This window comes from Poecilia reticulata, linkage group LG1, assembly GCF_000633615.1.
Source record: "Poecilia reticulata strain Guanapo linkage group LG1, Guppy_female_1.0+MT, whole genome shotgun sequence".
Classification (NCBI taxonomy): Eukaryota; Metazoa; Chordata; class Actinopteri; order Cyprinodontiformes; family Poeciliidae; genus Poecilia; species Poecilia reticulata.
Window position 1 is genome coordinate 16,346,441 of NC_024331.1, and position 16,483 is coordinate 16,362,923.

At 40.5% G+C, this 16,483-nt stretch overlaps 2 protein-coding genes across 6 annotated transcripts in view; both read right to left on the bottom strand.

Annotated features, from left to right (window-relative positions):
• Positions 1 to 5,905, bottom strand: part of LOC103463757 (multidrug and toxin extrusion protein 1-like) — a 7,787-nt gene extending 1,882 nt beyond the window's left edge. For 2 of the 4 annotated variants that reach the window (XM_017308967.1, XM_008407333.2), the window contains exons 1-13: positions 5,327 to 5,904; positions 3,811 to 3,912; positions 3,650 to 3,718; positions 3,402 to 3,550; positions 2,936 to 2,978; positions 2,716 to 2,760; positions 2,503 to 2,600; positions 2,252 to 2,349; positions 1,895 to 2,076; positions 1,465 to 1,573; positions 885 to 960; positions 313 to 382; positions 98 to 230 (exon numbers count right to left, since the gene is read on the bottom strand). In XM_017308967.1, the coding sequence (XP_017164456.1) occupies positions 98 to 230; positions 313 to 382; positions 885 to 960; positions 1,465 to 1,573; positions 1,895 to 2,076; positions 2,252 to 2,349; positions 2,503 to 2,600; positions 2,716 to 2,760; positions 2,936 to 2,978; positions 3,402 to 3,550; positions 3,650 to 3,718; positions 3,811 to 3,912; positions 5,327 to 5,488 (1,336 nt within the window). In that variant the 5' untranslated portion in view covers positions 5,489 to 5,904. Of the gene's footprint in view, positions 1 to 97; positions 231 to 312; positions 383 to 884; positions 961 to 1,464; positions 1,574 to 1,894; positions 2,077 to 2,251; positions 2,350 to 2,502; positions 2,601 to 2,715; positions 2,761 to 2,935; positions 2,979 to 3,401; positions 3,551 to 3,649; positions 3,719 to 3,810; positions 3,913 to 5,326 lie in introns of all 4 variants that reach the window. The other 2 variants (XM_017309001.1, XM_008407341.2) reach the window with 2 other exon arrangements.
• Positions 5,906 to 6,361: 456 nt separating this feature from the next.
• Positions 6,362 to 16,483, bottom strand: part of frmpd1a (FERM and PDZ domain containing 1a) — a 45,914-nt gene continuing 35,792 nt past the window's right edge. For both annotated transcript variants that reach the window (XM_008407312.2, XM_008407321.1), the window contains exons 12-16: positions 15,226 to 15,445; positions 14,893 to 15,075; positions 14,372 to 14,513; positions 12,277 to 13,536; positions 6,362 to 11,703 (exon numbers count right to left, since the gene is read on the bottom strand). In XM_008407312.2, the coding sequence (XP_008405534.1) occupies positions 8,333 to 11,703; positions 12,277 to 13,536; positions 14,372 to 14,513; positions 14,893 to 15,075; positions 15,226 to 15,445 (5,176 nt within the window). In that variant the 3' untranslated portion in view covers positions 6,362 to 8,332. The remainder of the gene's footprint in view (positions 11,704 to 12,276; positions 13,537 to 14,371; positions 14,514 to 14,892; positions 15,076 to 15,225; positions 15,446 to 16,483) is intronic.

The window sequence follows — 16,483 nt, forward strand, 5'->3', positions numbered from 1 at the left end:
ATATTCTCCTCTGTTATGAGTAGTTTTAGGTTTTGAATTGAACTTTATTAGATAAACTTTCTTGCGTTAATGACTTTACATTTGTTGTTTATCTCACCAGTAATCCCCATGTTTGCAGCAAACATGAGGGTTGCGCCTATGGGAAACCCTATAAAGTAGAAGCCCACTATATTAAAAATGGCGCCAACCAGTTGTTTTCCAGCTCCTCTGAGAACTCCTGCGGCTACACCCTGCAAGTAACAAATGCACGTCTGATTATAATTTGTGTGCAGAAACCTGCAGTCTCAGATTTTGATTGAAAGTCGTTCTCACCGCAGTCGCATCGCTGACATGCATGAAGCTGAATATAAGCATTACATCTGCAACCCTCTGAATTATGTCCCTAAGAAAAAAACACAGGAATAGACACTTTTAGACTGTGAATCATTCCCAGCAGGAAACATTAAAAAGTACAGGGAGATGATTCACTTTTTAGTCAGGTAACAACATGGTAAATGATTTCAGGTTGTCTTCATTAGCTGGAACTGACTTTAGATGAAATGCAGTGATTTTGGCTCTGATGGGCTAACATGTTACCACTAATACACCAAACTTAGTTCATAATATTGTATTATTAAGCTACCAACATTAAAAACAATTTAAACTAGTCTTTTTCTTCAATTTTCCCTATTCAGCATACACCAGCTCTGTTACCAGAGCTTTTAAACATAACTGAAGCTCATTAAACAGTTACAGCTTGGTGTCCAAGAGTCTGCATATTAGTTAATTTATGACTGTCTGCTGTCTGAATACAAAGAAATCCTGTTGTGACACATGCTGCAATCAAAGGTCCACAAATTAGCTGGGTTTTAGGAACCAGTTACTGAGTCTGGGGTTTAACTTACTGGTCTGAGGTGAAAATGAATCCAATGATGTTTCTGGTGATGCTGACGCAAACTCCAACAAAGCAAGCAACAATGACTGTGCAAAACACGCAAAGCGGAATGCTAATAAATGTGAACAAAATGAGGTAGTTAATCAGTTTCCACTTAAAAGCTGCAAAAATAAATGACTGCCTGATGATGTATTTTTTCCTTCTTTAAAATGTTTCTTTAACAGTGTATTGCAGAAATATAAATCACAGAACTTTAACATTTCAATAAAAATAAAACTGGGTTGATGAAGTAGATCATAACATTATATGTTATAAAATACTTTCCAATATGACAAAACCAGATTTCTCCAAACATTCCACATTCCAATAGAATCAGAATTCTGCGGAGTCCAATGATTCTAGCTCAGATTTGCTGGGTTTTTACAGAGAACCCGTTGTCAGAGCTTTGGTTTTTAATCTTATGGCTTACGCATATACCAAATATTATAGCAATGCTTAAAGGCAAAGCAATTTTCTCCATACTGCTCCAGTTTTCTGAATTAGACACCTAACATCGTGTATCAGCACATATGCTGTGGAATGGGTCTTACATGCACAGATGATTGGGACTTTACACGACAGCTTGGCCTGTTGTATGTCTCCGGCACCAAGAGCATTCCCGACCCGGACAGCAGCGGCAACAGAAAATCCAAGAGGGCACTGGGAAAAAAATCAACACAAAAGAGCAGAGAATGTTACGTTTAGTTTTTAAGCAGAGATGCTAATGCCTGCAGTTGTGCCAAACGGTCCCCTCACAATAGAAAAAGACTGCTATTCTGCATCCAGGATCTCCAGGACTGTTCTAATGTTGTTGGACATTTAAGAGAACACTGAGATAATTGTATGAATGGAAATGTCCCTGTCAGAAGTCATCCTAAGCCTTAGTCTGGGGATTTAATAAAACACATTTCAGACCATTGATAGGCAGGTGGTGTTTTATGTGCAGCGAGCATCAATGTGTGTGATCTTTAGATAAATTACCATGTAAGCCACAATGCACAGCTGGTACGCAATAGACTGAGCCCCCAGTTCAACCTCACTGATCACACCAGCCAGGAATCCTCCTACTTCAAAAATCCACCATGGCAGGCAGATCATGAACATGCTGGGAATGGCCAGCTTTATGAAGAGACCCCACTCCTGCAGGCAGTCGAGTGACCAACCTGTGAATCCACATATACAAAGGATTTGACCAGTTATGACAATAAACAAGGATAATAAAACAGAAGGAGATTCTTACAAAAGTATAATGTAAGTAATAATAAAAAAGTGCTAGAATACAATCCAGAATGCAAAAAAAATTATAGTGTCTGACTTTGTTCTGAGGCTTGAACTGACCTCCCCATGTGGCTTTGTGAAGACCCCTCCACCAGATGTAAACATGCAGGAGTAAAGCCAGCAGGTACTGAGAGATGGTGTTGGCTGCTGCAGATCCCCTTCAGAAAGAACCCAGAGCAACGACATGAAGGACAAAAACAGGAGAACAAGACAGTGCAAATTATTATTCAGAAATATCTAGTGATAAAGATGTCTGAAACCAAGTCGTAATATTCTTTGTTCATTTGAACTACAATAATATAGAAACTCACGCTACACCCTGCTCCAGATGATAGAGGAAGACATAGTTGATGAGGACATTGAGGACATTCCCAACTGCTCCAGTTACAACCTGAGGCCACATGATTCCCTGACATGTAAAGCACAGAATTATATTTGTTTAATTCTAAACAGGCCTAACTGTGTATATATATATATATATGTTTTTACATTCTATGTAAACAGCTTTAGTCTGAGAGACCCACCTGGTTTTGTAAGTACTTCCCTTCCAGCTGGTACATAAAAGCAGCCTGAAGATCATGACAAAAAAAGGAGGAAAACCTCAGCTTTATTGAATCAATCAAGGCGTCTTTGTTCATCTATTTTTACTTTGTAATATTTGTGAGGATCAGAGTAGTTCTGACCAGGAGATGGAATTTTCTACATTTTTTTGGAAAGGTAATTTTAGTGACTCATCAAACTCACTGGAAGAGACGGCATGAAGATCTTCACATACAGCTGGGCCAGACTGCAAAATAAAAACTCACTGTACATAAGAAGGACTATGAACTGAAGACATTTCCAACCCTTTTACTTTTTCACATGTTGTCAATCTACAAACTACAAACTTCAATTCACCCTACTTTGATTTTATGTCATAAAAAAATACAGTATGTTATATTGTATATATTTTTTTATATCTCAAAAGTCATTTTTATTTTCCACTAAATTGAAAAATGCATAATTAAATGTGAAATTCTTTGTCTGTATGAAAAAACCTGGCTAATAAAGCTGACTCTAATAAATGACCAGCATCTGTTTAAATTCCAGATATTAAAAAATCTAAATTGTATGACATGCATTTGTTCTCAGCTCTCTTTACTTCACTGAACTTCCATAACATTTCAAAATGTAAATGAGATGCACTTGGTAAATTGGACTTGAAGGAGACCTGGCAACCTCTGGACTCTGCTTGACAGCCAGCAGGAGGGGCTCGGTGTTGATGAGGACGGCCCAGCAGGGGAAACAGGCCAGCAGCAGAATCAGAACCCCCCTCTGGAGAATCACACCCACACGCTTCAGGTTACCGCTCCCATAGGTCTGCATGTAGCAGGCAAAAACAAACAGATTTGATACACCTGATGCAAATCTTTTACTGTTTAGCTGTTTGCTGAATAACCGTAGATGAGGACTATCCACCTGAGATATGAGGGTATCGCAAGATGCAGACAAACCCGTGCCGACAGAAATACCGGTGACGTTCACCACCTGCATGGGAGACAGCAAGAAAGAACTCAAGAATCAACTCAAATCTAAGAGAACAACTTGGGAATGCATCATGTTTGCCGGATTATGTTCACCGCAGCTGCCAGTGATACTGCTGCTAGCTCCGTCTTCCCCAGGTGACCGCAGAACGCCAGGCTGATGATGCTGATCAGAAAGACCATCAGCTGGGAAATGACCTGAAAACACAGCATCGTTTTCAGGAAAAATAAAACAAGCCTTTTGTTTCAAAGGCATTTTAAAACATTATTTTAAAAGGTCCATAAACCCAGAAAGTGTATTTTAGGATATGATTCATAATATTTTATCAAGAATAGCCGTAGATGTAGATAACCGTAGATATTGTGAGCTGAACTCCCTGACCCTCCACCCAGAGGCCTGTCGTAATAAAGCACATGATAAACTAAGACAAACTCAATAATTCATTTTTTCTCTTTTTACTAAACCTGTTCAGTCTGATGCACTGGTCTCATCTAGCCATTTTTAAGGACAATTTTATTTACAGAGACTTCATAATTAATTTTATTTGTTGTTTCTGTTTCTGGGATAATTTATCATACAGCAAAATTTATTATTGTGACAGGCCTACCACAATCTCCGTAAAGCCAAAAGGAACAAATATCTGTGCATGAAGTAAAACTGTCCAATCAGCAGCATGTAAAAGCACTAAGGTGTCCTTCTATGGCCGCATTTTGAACACTGTTTATGAAATATGTGTATTAGAAAGGTATTTATTCATTGAAAAATGTACTTCAATCTGACTTGGCCACACTTGTAGAAAGTGATATTTTCTGAGATTCAATATTTATGTTTTTTTGAGATTGTATGACATTTTATGAGCCAAATATCAAACTCAAATCAAATTTTTTTTCTCGTATCTGTCATGTGACCGTCTGGTGGTAGCTGTGTTCATAAAGATAAGAATTGGAGGAACCTGTGATTGGTTCAAAGCGATAATATACTTTCTGTTGTAACTCCCACAAACGTGGGACTTTTGTGGAATTTGTAATCTAAGAAGCTATTTTATCTTTTTTGTTGACTGGTCTATGGCTTCCAAAATCAACATCCTTCAGAAGGTAGCATTTAGAAAAAGAGTTAATCACCTGTAAAATTCTGGCTAAAAAAGCAAGTTCATTTTTTTAAAATTATAAGTTAAGGAAAAGTACAGCTTTACACCACACATATTTGCTTTCTTAAATCTCTGTGACCCCAGCTATGCTCTTTCTCACAGTTTACTTTGTGCACATCAATTAGCATCCATAAACTTATTAAATACTGTATTTTAACAATGGACATTTTTTGTAATTTTTACGTTTTACTTCTTAGGGCTTTTTATATGCTTATGGTAAATTCAACATGGATTAAACATTTTAGTTCTTAAAACGAAATGTACTTTTTTGTTTGAATTAATAGTTCTATTTTAATTGTATTAATAATAATTTTTAAAAAAAAACAATACAAAAAAAAAAAGAAATTATTTTTGCAATCTTTCCTGTTTCCGGCCGAATCCATGACAGCTTTACTCTTCCTGTTTCTAACAAATACTCCACTACGCTCCCCTCGGTCTGTGAGACAGAGGTGCCTCCTCCTTACCACAGGTCCTGCCAGTTTTAGGAGCTGCAGCACCTCGTGTCGGACGTCCGCCTGGACTCCTCTCAGTCCGCAGCCTTCAGCGTTGGTCTCAACAAAAGAAGCGTCAGTCGGGCGTCTGCCAGCTCGCTCTTTGACATTTTTGGTATCCTCTGAACTATCCATGACCAGATATCTTGCGCCTTTGTACACAGGACAGGACAGAAACGGTCTCCTCCTGTTTAGTTAAATGCTGCTTGGTGCTACTGAAATTATCCGGGGCTTTTTGATGTAGCGCAGACAGTACTTCTCCTCGCGCTCCAAGAGGATATGATGTTTATGACGACACCGCGGACAACAGTCAGCTTACCCTTTGGTACACTTTTCAGCATAACGCAACTGTGTGGTATAATTTTATATGCAGAATTTTATTTGCTTTCCTTTTAAAAAAAAATCACTTTATGTGGCACCTGTGCAACTGCTCCTTTAAATACGCTGACATCACCAAATCACAAGCTCTAAGGTCAAGGACAGTCCACGTGATACATGAGTCAAATTACGTGCAAAAACTAGAACGTTTGTGGTCCCATTTAATAAACTGGAATACTAATAAAAAATCTGTTTTAGGAACTGTATTACTGAATGAAACGCATTAAGATTAACAGAGACGGGTGTTTGAAAGCCTGTTAATTATTATTAAATGAAATTTAAATTTAAAATATTTTATCAGACCAAAAAAAAAAAAAACGTTTATTACAGATCTGTAAATATTCCCTGGGTGAAATTTCCAGGGTTGTGTTAACATGCTTATTTTTTGGGTGTGATCATTTAGAAGTTGTAAATTCATAAGCCCTGCCTTGTTTTCACATTAATAGAGAAATTATATTGGCTTTTACTTTGTGGATATTAATTTAATAATTGTAATGCAAATCCTCCTTGTCAAAACAAAACACACACGTTGTTGATTTTTAATAATTAAAACTTCAAATAGGATTTAATAAAAACCACAAAACTGTCTTGTGTGCAGACCTCAAGAACATTAAAGAGCTCATTCAAAAATTTAATTTCTTAAAATAATTTTTAATGGTGGAAGTTGAGCATTACAAAGCAAGAAGCAGAGATCACCATTCAGTCATTCACAGATTAAATTCCTGATTAAACAACGTATTCTATATGAGCATGCTTTGTGAGGACGGATGAACTCCTTTAGGCGTCGGACAGCTTCACATTGTGGCCATAATAAAAAGAAAGTTGGTTCTTTTTCCGAGGTAAAGTAGAAATGAAGTTCAGTAAAATATATTCTTCTGCAACCAAATGCAACAAAACAGTACATGTCAGTAAGTAAAGCCTTGGTTGTTTTTATAATAAATAGAAACACTGATAAATGGTGTTCCCAGCACTGAGTGGTAGAAGTACTCCTGATTAATATTTCTCCAGTGCACATGCAAGTCTCGTGTAATTCAAGGCGTTCAATTTTAAGAAACATTCCGAGTGAAAATGCTTATCAAGGTTAATAAAGTTTAGGTAATAACTGTGTAGTACAAGGTTTTTGTGCTAGATGTAATTGGAATCTAATGAATTCTGATGACTGGATCTCAAAATAGACTGGAGTGATGTGAAGTTTTCAGTGAACTGCCCACAAAACATACGAAAAGCTGAGAAAAGCTCAATCAGTCAGTAATCATCCCTGCAACCTGGGGTTATGCTCAGTTTGGGATATCTGTGGCCAGATTCTGCTGTGACTGGATTCTTGCTCGTTGCTGTCAACCGCAGTAAGAAAGCACTTGGTGTAAAGGACGGGTAGGTAAGTACGAATAGGTGTTTCTGACTGTGTGCCGAGCTCAAACACAGTTGTGCAGGTTTTCATTGTCTTGAAAATGAGGTATGCAACTCATGACTCTTAAAATCCACAAAACTATAAACAAAAATAAATAAATATATATTATTAACAATATTTGGAGAAACGTGTTTGGAAGTTAGTGTTTGTAACCAAGAAAAATAAACATCCATCCATATGCTTAGGAAGGTTCAGTCTTAACTACAGGTGCAAAAAGAGGAAGTGGGAAAAACAAAGATAAAAGCTGTTCATTGTATTTAACTTTTCATAAATAATACCAAAGGTTCGTGCAAATTTGCACCTAACTGAATGCAGCTCATTCAAACTGATCGTATAATGCACATACGCCGGCATTCCTCTGCTATGTATAAAAAACAGCAAACAACTTCCGGTTTGATTCCTCGAATCACACAACTTTAGGTTTTGTAAACAGTAACATTCAAAAAAGATCCTCCCAGATGGACGGGGTTATGTAAATATACAGCACAGTACAGCACCTTGCAAAAGTATTTGCTCCTCTTTAACTTTTTTCCACACTTCCTTTAACTCCAAACTTAAAATGTAATTTTTGAAGACTTTAAGTGACACACCACCACAAAGTAAAGCTGTGCATGCTCTTTTGTGTTGGTCTATCACAGAAAATCTAAAGGGGGAAAAAAAAGTTTGCAATTGGGTGTGGCAAAAATATATAAAAAATACTTTTGCAAGGCACTGCATGCAGGAATAAGTAAACCACATTTCTCAGAGGATCATCAAGTTATATTAATGTAGAAAGCTGAGTAAACTAAAGGCCTGCGAATGAGTAAATCAAAACCATTTACAGTGTGTGATGGGACTTGCACACATTGTTTCTCCTGCTAACAAAGCAGTCTGTAAACATTTCTTCTTCCACTGACATTCTACGCCTCCTCAGACACACAGCAGCAACCCTTTCAATAAATAAGTAAATAAATAATACACTTGCTAGATAAAGAATACATTCAAGTACATCAGTTCCTAAATATTAAAATCCACCGTTTGTGGACAGCAAAACTTGTGCAGCATAAAGAAAGTCATCACATGCACCTCTACACATGATCACTGTTAACTGCATCAAACTTGGCTCTGCCATGTGGATTGTTGAGTGTTCCAGCTGATAAAAGTCTAGAGCAGCTCTTGGGCTGGACAATGACACCAAATCTGAGGTTGATCTCTCACAGTGCAGTGAGGGTACGAAACAGCTGGGTGAGGCAGAAGACGGAGGCGGTAAGTGCTGTGCACTGTTTGGCCAGCAGCTTGGTGCTCAGGTCTTGACAACTACGTTTGCTGCTTGCCCGCTCCGCCGCCAAGCAGAAGTCCCTGAATGAGCGAGCAACATCTGCCAGGCCTGCGACTGCCTCTGCGTTTCTTCGATCGCACCTTTCGCAACCAGAGAACCAGAGGCAGACGGTGGCCAGCTCCACCAAGGTTCGGAAACTGTCAGCTAAAAATCTTAGCATTTCCTCCGGGCTCTGCCCAGTCCCCGTTACCTTCTGGCAACTAGACATGAGCCGCCGTGCTTCTAACTGGAGAACCCGTTTGTTCTCTGTGAAGTGCGCCGGGCACGTGTCCCTTGCATGACGACCTCCGAGCCCTGCTGCAGAACGATCAGAGCCACCGCTGCCTCCCAAAATTGACAGAAGCTTATCAACATCTCTGCGAAGAACTTGGAAGCCTTTAGGAGGTTCTGGGTAGTGCTGCTGACCCAGATGGGTGAGAGTGTCCTTGTGGGTTTCAGACAAGTAGGATTCCGAGGTGTCTGAGTGGGGTGAGAGAAGAGGGCTGAGCTCCGAGGTGGAGGAGGAGGAGAAAAGGATGGTTTGAGGAAATGATGGGGAGAGGGTGGAGGAGGCAGAGATAAAGGAGGGAACAGGAGGAGATGTAATCAGATGAAGTCCTGCTCTGGAAGTTTGAGAAATGCCAGTGTTCTGAGAGCGGCAGGAGAACTCATAGACTGTAAGCTCATCATCAAAGCTGTCTTCCCCACTGAAGCAGTTTGTATATGATGCTGGACAGCCACAGGCATCCAGGGGCACCTGAACCCCCTCTGCTAGTGACTCACACCCAGATGCAAGTATAGAACTGCAACCAAACTCCGATTTCAGGGGCGTAGTGGCAACCAGGTCTGCTGGAGTACTCATCTGGGACAAATCCTCACAGATGGTGAACACTCTGCAACCAGCAGAAGATACTTTTGACGGGTCTGAAGTCTGTTCCAAGGGACTACACAGACCCATCAAAGGTCTGTCACTGCTTGTCCTTGCTTTTTGAGATTGACCATGAAAAGCAAGTTGTGGTCCATTCAGATTCTGAGTGGTCACCACTATTGGAGACTGACTGCTGCCTTTGTAACCTGGGATGTCTTCCTGTAGACTGTTTACTTTTATGTTTAGTTCTGGGGCATCTGTTACAGGTCCAGGAGTGTTGGTGTTAAGCCCAGAAGTATTTCTTTGGAATAGGCTTGTTATAGATGCAGGAGGCTCTGTTATGGGTCCTGGTGTGTTGCCATTAGATCTGGAACAAAGAGTTTGATTATGCTGTTTGGGCTCAGTCTGTACAGGCAGCTGACAACTAACTTCCTTTTTCTCAGACGCCAAAGGAGATCTCTTTGCTGTTGTTGTCTCTACAAAAAACTCCCCATCCAATTCAGATCCAGTCAGTGTTGCATCGGAATCATCTGATTCGGCTGAGTCGGGTGCTGTGCATGTCTCTAAGTCAAGGGTTTGTGTGATACCGGGAACGTTGTCGGTGGCACATGCAATGTCGCTACTATCTTCCCCAGCAGGACTCGGCGCAGAACTCCCAACCCCTGCTTGAGTTAGACTTTCTTGGGAGCGTGATAGATAAAGGGGCAAGTTTTGAATCTTCCCCCTTAGGGTTGAGGCAGATAAGCGGCCCATGATGCTCGGTGAACAAGTCTGTAAGATAAAACAAGATGGGGGCGGAAGCTCTTTGGAGAGATCATTCAGTGTGGCAGCTTTTGCCATCACGATGCCAGGACTTCCTAAACTCTCTGCAGGTCCACTACTCATCAAAGTGGAGTCATTTTTTGGTTTTGGTGTAACTGTGTTTTTCAGTGCAGTTCCTGAGTTAAGAGAGGAAATTGTGCTTGTTGCAGCTCCCAGTTTTGCCCTAATTGACTTTATAGCGAGAATGTGGTCAGCATTGACAGAATGGTCCCTATTTTGGACTTCAAGGTTTAAAAGAAGCTGAGCGCGGATGTGTGTTTCATCTTTAGTTCCCTGGGTTAAATAATCACCAAGGCAGCTGTTTGCACTTACAGTCCTGTCTTTCTGTTTCTTACCCGAAGTGTAGCTTAGAGAATTACTAGCATCTGCATCATCTTCATCGTCAAAAACGTTGTCTGAATTAGAGCTTTCTGTAGATTCATGAATGAGTTCTTCATCATTAGCACTCATTAAAGCCTGTTTTAATAATTGAGCAGAGCCACTGTGGTTATTACTCTGTTCTTTGGGAGCTACAGCAGTATTATTGATTGATGTTGGTATGTTTTTGGAGGTTTCTGCCTCTTTTATCAAAGGCTCTGTTTCTGGTTTAAGTGCAGGAGGTGTTTGAGGGAGAAGCGGTGATGGTGGAGGAGGAGGTGGTGAAATCAGTGAAAGGAAATTCTTCTCAACATGTTTGTTCATATGTGCAGTGACCAACCTTTCATTCACTTCTGTGAAACTATTAGGTATTATGATTGCACTCTGTGGTATTTCAGCTCCCACAAGGGGTCTCTTTAAACTCGATGACAAGTCAAACACGTTCTCTGTCTTTTCTTCTTTTCCGTGCTCCTCAATTGTATCAGGCAAAAATGTATGACTAGTAAGTGGTCCGTTTCCTGTCAAACCTACTGGATTTTCCTTCTCTGCTTCTTCTTTTTTCTCACCAATCTCTTCCTGATCTTCCCCTTCCTCCTTTCCGTCACCTCTCCGATCTGCGCTCTCTTTTCCGTCTGGATCGACCCGGCAACGGACGACGGTGATGGTAGGAGGAACCACCTTCACCAGATCTGTGACTGATTTGGATTCCATTGCATCTGGTTCCATCTCCATTTCCTGCTTCCTGGTCCTGGAGGGGGGGTTTAGATTCCTGTTCTTTTCAGAAGCAGACAGAAAGCCTGGGTCATGCGAGCAAAGCTTTGACAGGATGGGTTTGGACTCGAGCTGAGCCGGCTCTCCTTCAGAATGAACGAGAGAGGAAATGGTAGGGCTGGGATTTTGGGTTAGCCCTGAGGGTTCTGGATCTAAAGTCAGTATTGGGTTATCATTTGGGCCTGTCAAAATGTTTTTAAGAAACCTGTAAGGGTTTAAATTGGACTCAGATTCAATATCAGTTTCTGGATACGTAACTCTGGAGGTGTAATCAGTTTCCATGAAAGAGCGTCGCTTTCTGGATTTCTTCCGGAGGAGAAATGTTGACTCTTTGCTTTCTCTTTCCTCTTGGTCTTCCTGTTTGTCCATTTCTGTGTCCATTACAGATACTCTGATGTCACTCAGGCTGAGAATGCTCAGGGTGTCCAGCTTCATTTCTGTTCGACTGCCTGCAAGAAACCAAAAAATACAAATTGGTAATAAAAAAAACATTACTTGCATGTTTTGAAAACATAGTCTTGTACTTCCTGTGTAAAAGCAACACATGATATTTACGCGAATTTCTCTTTGCTTAAGCTGTTCACAAAGCTGAGTTAATCAAGTTTAATTTACAATTATCATGTCTTCCCATAAGAAAACCTTTATGCAAGTGCAGGTCAGTAACATTATCTTTTCCAAAGCTTCATCTGTCTGCCAATATTTTTAAATCTGCTGTGGTATAAGAAGCTGGGAGGCACCACTTGAGAGAGAAACATTGAGAAAATGAATTTATATCCCAATGGAAATCTCAACAAATTAAAAATTTAAGTTCATGTCACTCGTTTCTTGAAACTCATCCTCGCTCACCATTGAAGGTGTTTTTTTTTTTAGCAACTAGTCTTCATTTGTGATAAAATATGTGCAAGAAAAACTTGAGTGATTCATTACTCAAACCATTTGTGTACTAAATTCTACAGCCACCAGATGGCAGCAAAGACACTGGAAGAATGTTGTAAACAGCGTTTTGGCCAAAGATAAATCACCTCTTCGGACGGCACCTGACGTGGGATCTTCAGGTGAGGTGAAGCGATCTCTTGCATCAAAGAACTCCTCATCTGAGCTGCTGTCCCCGAAACCAGGGGGCGGCTGGAGGATGGGAATTGGCTCAGATCCATCAGCCTTCACTTCGTCCTTATGGATGTTAGGATGCTGAGGGCCTGGAAGGCTGCGAGCGCTGTCAGGGGTGATGTTGGAGCATAGGTTGTAGTAGCAGCGAGCATCGCTTTGGTCAAAGTTAAAAACAAAGTCTTTGTGGGAAGACGGGGACGACGGAGAAGCGGAGAGAGGATGCTCTCCAGCACTTCCACCTTCATCTGCATTTCTCAGTGTCACACTTATATTGCTCTGTAACTTCCCCTTCCGCCTCAGCTCGTCATCTTCGACATCATCGTCCTCGCTGGCCTCAGGAGGGCTCGGCAGGAGATCTGCGAGACGGGAGAGCTCAGCGAAACACAGCGAGCTGTCTGCTGAGCAGAGTTCACCTGAACGTTTTTGATCTTTGGGGCTCTGAGACGGGGTGGACCTAAGTTTGGGATCAGCTCCGTCACCCGATCTCCTGCAGCCTCCTCTTTCTCCCGATTCTCCTGCACAGCTAACAACTGTGAGATGGATGAGGGGATGAGCGTGAGGTGGTGGAGGAGCGAGGAGGTGAGGCTGAACATGTCCGTCAGAGTGGAGGTGAAGCTGAAAAGGGGAGTGGACGCAGACGTGAGGTTGTGAGAGAGCTTGAGTCTGGACAGAAGAGGAGGCGCATGAAATTAAATCGTCTTCCTCCAGAGCATCGAGAGAGTCACTGGAGGGACTGGTGAGGACACGAGAGTCAGTGTGACATGAGTCTGATGCTTCTGATGCAGACGGCTGCTCTTCCTCTCCAGCTCCAGGGCTTACGTTATGAGCCCCTGAATCGTTGCCCATTATTTGAATCTGTATTTTTGCACCAGGCCTCTTTTTCTTCGATGCGTCATCATTCTTTTCCTCTTTACCGTTTCCTAATGAAGCTGACTCTCTTGGAGTATCAAGATATTTTTCTTGTTTTGGTTTTTTATTCCCCACAGGTGCATCTCCCTTCCCTTTGCAGTCTTTGCTTCTCATCCGGTCCCTGTCCTTCCTCTTTCTTCCTTCAGAGTCTGACAGGGATCTAACGCGAGGGCGGGGTTTGTCATCTTGAGACGCCACGCTGTACAATGACTCCATATTCAAGTCTGAAGAGTCCTCTGAGTCACTTGCACATCTTGACACATAACCTGTAAACCCATATTAAAGCAGTAGTCAGTCACAACATATGACACAAGTTTTGTTTTTGACATTCGACAACAGCAGAATTTACTGCCTGGCTCAAACACTCTTACACTTTAGCTTTTTCACAGTACAACCACCACTTTTATTGTATTTTATTGCAATTTTATGTGTTCGACCAACAAAAGAACAGTGAATATTGTGAGGTGGGGATAAAAAATACACTATTTTCATTTTCTACACAACTACAATTTTGAAAAGTTTATCACTTTTATTATTAGACACCTCAATAACTACCAAATCAAAATCTCCAGCAGAAGTCATACAATGAGTGAACACAGTAACTATTTATAATTTAATCGCAGTATAAACATACTGATTCTGTTCCTCGTTTCCCACGTCAGAAACACAAACTTCTCTGTTGAATTAGCACATTAAAACATGGTAAACAGACTCAAGTCTGTGAAAAAATGTGAAATAGTTCATGCAGTACGAATATTTCCATTTGCCTGCATTTATTTTCTACAACATACAAGATAAAACTGGAAGACAAACAGCTTACATGTCTAAATCATAAACAGTTCATTAATTGGATGACTTCTGTTTTGTGGGCAATTTTGATTTTAACAGAGGTGATAAATACAAACGTAGCACCAACTTTTCAGGTTTGTAGTTTTTTGCTTTTATAATCAGCAGCAGTACTTTCCTAAGTCGTCAGAGGAAATTTAAATGTCAGATTGCCTAACTTGAAAAAACATGAACTTTAAATGTGGATCTTGGGGAAAAGACAGAAGGGTTAAGAAATTAAATAAATCTTGTTCAAATGTTTTTTTGCTCATGTACCTTCTTCAGCAGAAACTCTGTGTTTCTTGTCGTCTATCCAGGGGAAAACGTTGAGGTTCGGGTCAATAAACACACGACAGTAGCCTGCTATGAGGCAAGACATATCCTTTGCTGCACCAGCCTCCAACAGTAATGTGATGGGCTATGAGAAAGGAAATCAAAACATGGGTTAGATTAAAAAAAGCTGACATTATGAATCTTCTCCTTATAAACTTATATTGTAAGTTTGAGCTACTGATGCTACTGTCACTACTTTCTTTGTGGGAAGCCATTATTTAATGCATTAAATAGAATGCATTAAATTGAATACATTTAATTAAATCTATCTGCTGTCCTGTACGTAATGTCACCAGTCTTAGTGTTTACGGTGTCTCTTGTCTTTTGTTTCTTCCAAGCTTTTTTTCTGTCTCAATTACAAAGGCAGAAAAAGCTACAAGCCTGAAGACAACAGAATAAAAATGTAACCTGAGTCCTTCAAGCATGCACATCCTGAACAAGAGGTAAGTCCTCCAGGGACTTACCTTGATGTCCTGCAGGTATATCTTGACGAGGCTGACTTTGTCTGATTCAGGTAGCAGCTCGACACGAGTGATGCTGTTGAACTCTGTAAGGGTCGTCATGATGCTCAGCTTGTGGTTGACCACCTGACTCACCCCGTAGCGAGCGCCAACCAGCAGGCTCACCATCGACTCCCTGTCCTGAAGCTGGAAACCCGATAGAGATCAGAAAGAGAAAAGAAAACAGCATAGCTAAGGACATTTTATTTAAAAAAATAAAAAATACAAAGGAATTTTAAAAATCTTGCTGCTCTATGTCAGCTTTCTTCTATTTTTTTTTAGATGGAAAAAGCCTACCATCAAGGTGGCACCAAAGGACTTTCCCCCGAAGGACTTGAGATCACTCAGCTCCTCTAGATAGTTGATCCGTGCTTGATCTACTGACAGGCTCTTTTGCTTGGGATCATGCTGGGACTGGGTTTTCTTCATGTGAAAGCCAATTGCCTTCCTCAGATCTTTCTCTCGCATGTTCCTCAGTAACGTGGACGACACAAAATTTTCTATGCCCCAAGTCTTCCTGGAGCAAACACAGAAAAAAACAACTTCACATCTGCTTTCATTAGGAAATAACTGTACGGTGCAAACATCCAGTATCTCCATCAATGACATGAATAGATTTTCAAAAAGTGTTATTGTCCCCTAGAACAGAATCTGTAATGTTTTCCCGAATAAAATCCACTATAACCAAAGGCTAACTCAATTAATATATTTGGGAAAATTAATTAACAGACAATCAGTTATGCATCCAAAGTAATTTTTAAACAAGGTTGCAACACACTCTTTTTGCAGTTTGCCACAATCCAACCAGGTGGAAGAACAAACACGTGGAAGAAAGCAATCTTTCAGCAGAAACTCTGTGTTTCTGATGAGACCAAAACTGAACTTTCTGATCTGAATGGAGAAAAAAAACGATGCTCTGCATTACCATGAATACACTTTGTGGAGGCAGCATCATGCTATGTGGAAGCTTTTATTAAAGAGAGCTAGAAAGCCACACTTTGTGTTGGTTTATCACAATAAAAATATTTAAGTTTGTGGCTGTAAAAATGATGAAAGGATATGAATTCATGTACTGGGTACTGGATTACAGCTTTCAGCTTAAATTGAAAATAAACTCAAATCAAACTGTAATCAAGAGTGTAATCGGTACTGCAGATATAAAACAAGACCTGAGATTGTTTGCAAGACCAAAATATGATCCTGATTCTCTGTCAGGAACTGACACCTCTACATTCAAACTCGTCTGAGTTTGGATTATTCTTCCACATTTGCCATATAATGAAACAAAACACCAAAACACTGTCAGAGCACAGAGCACCTCATGTCTGCGTTCCTCACCTTTTATGCTTACACTTTTCAATCGATTTCATTCTTGATGCCGATGTCAGAACATCCTCCTGTGCTAAAACCTGAATGACGGTTCTGAGCAGATAAAAGCATCTTCTAAATGAGTAAATGTATTCTGAGATACCCTTAAGTAGCAGTGAGATTAACTTTTATTGGGGATCATTGATTTTATTCTGCAAGGCATCTTCGTGTCTTACAAACATAAATA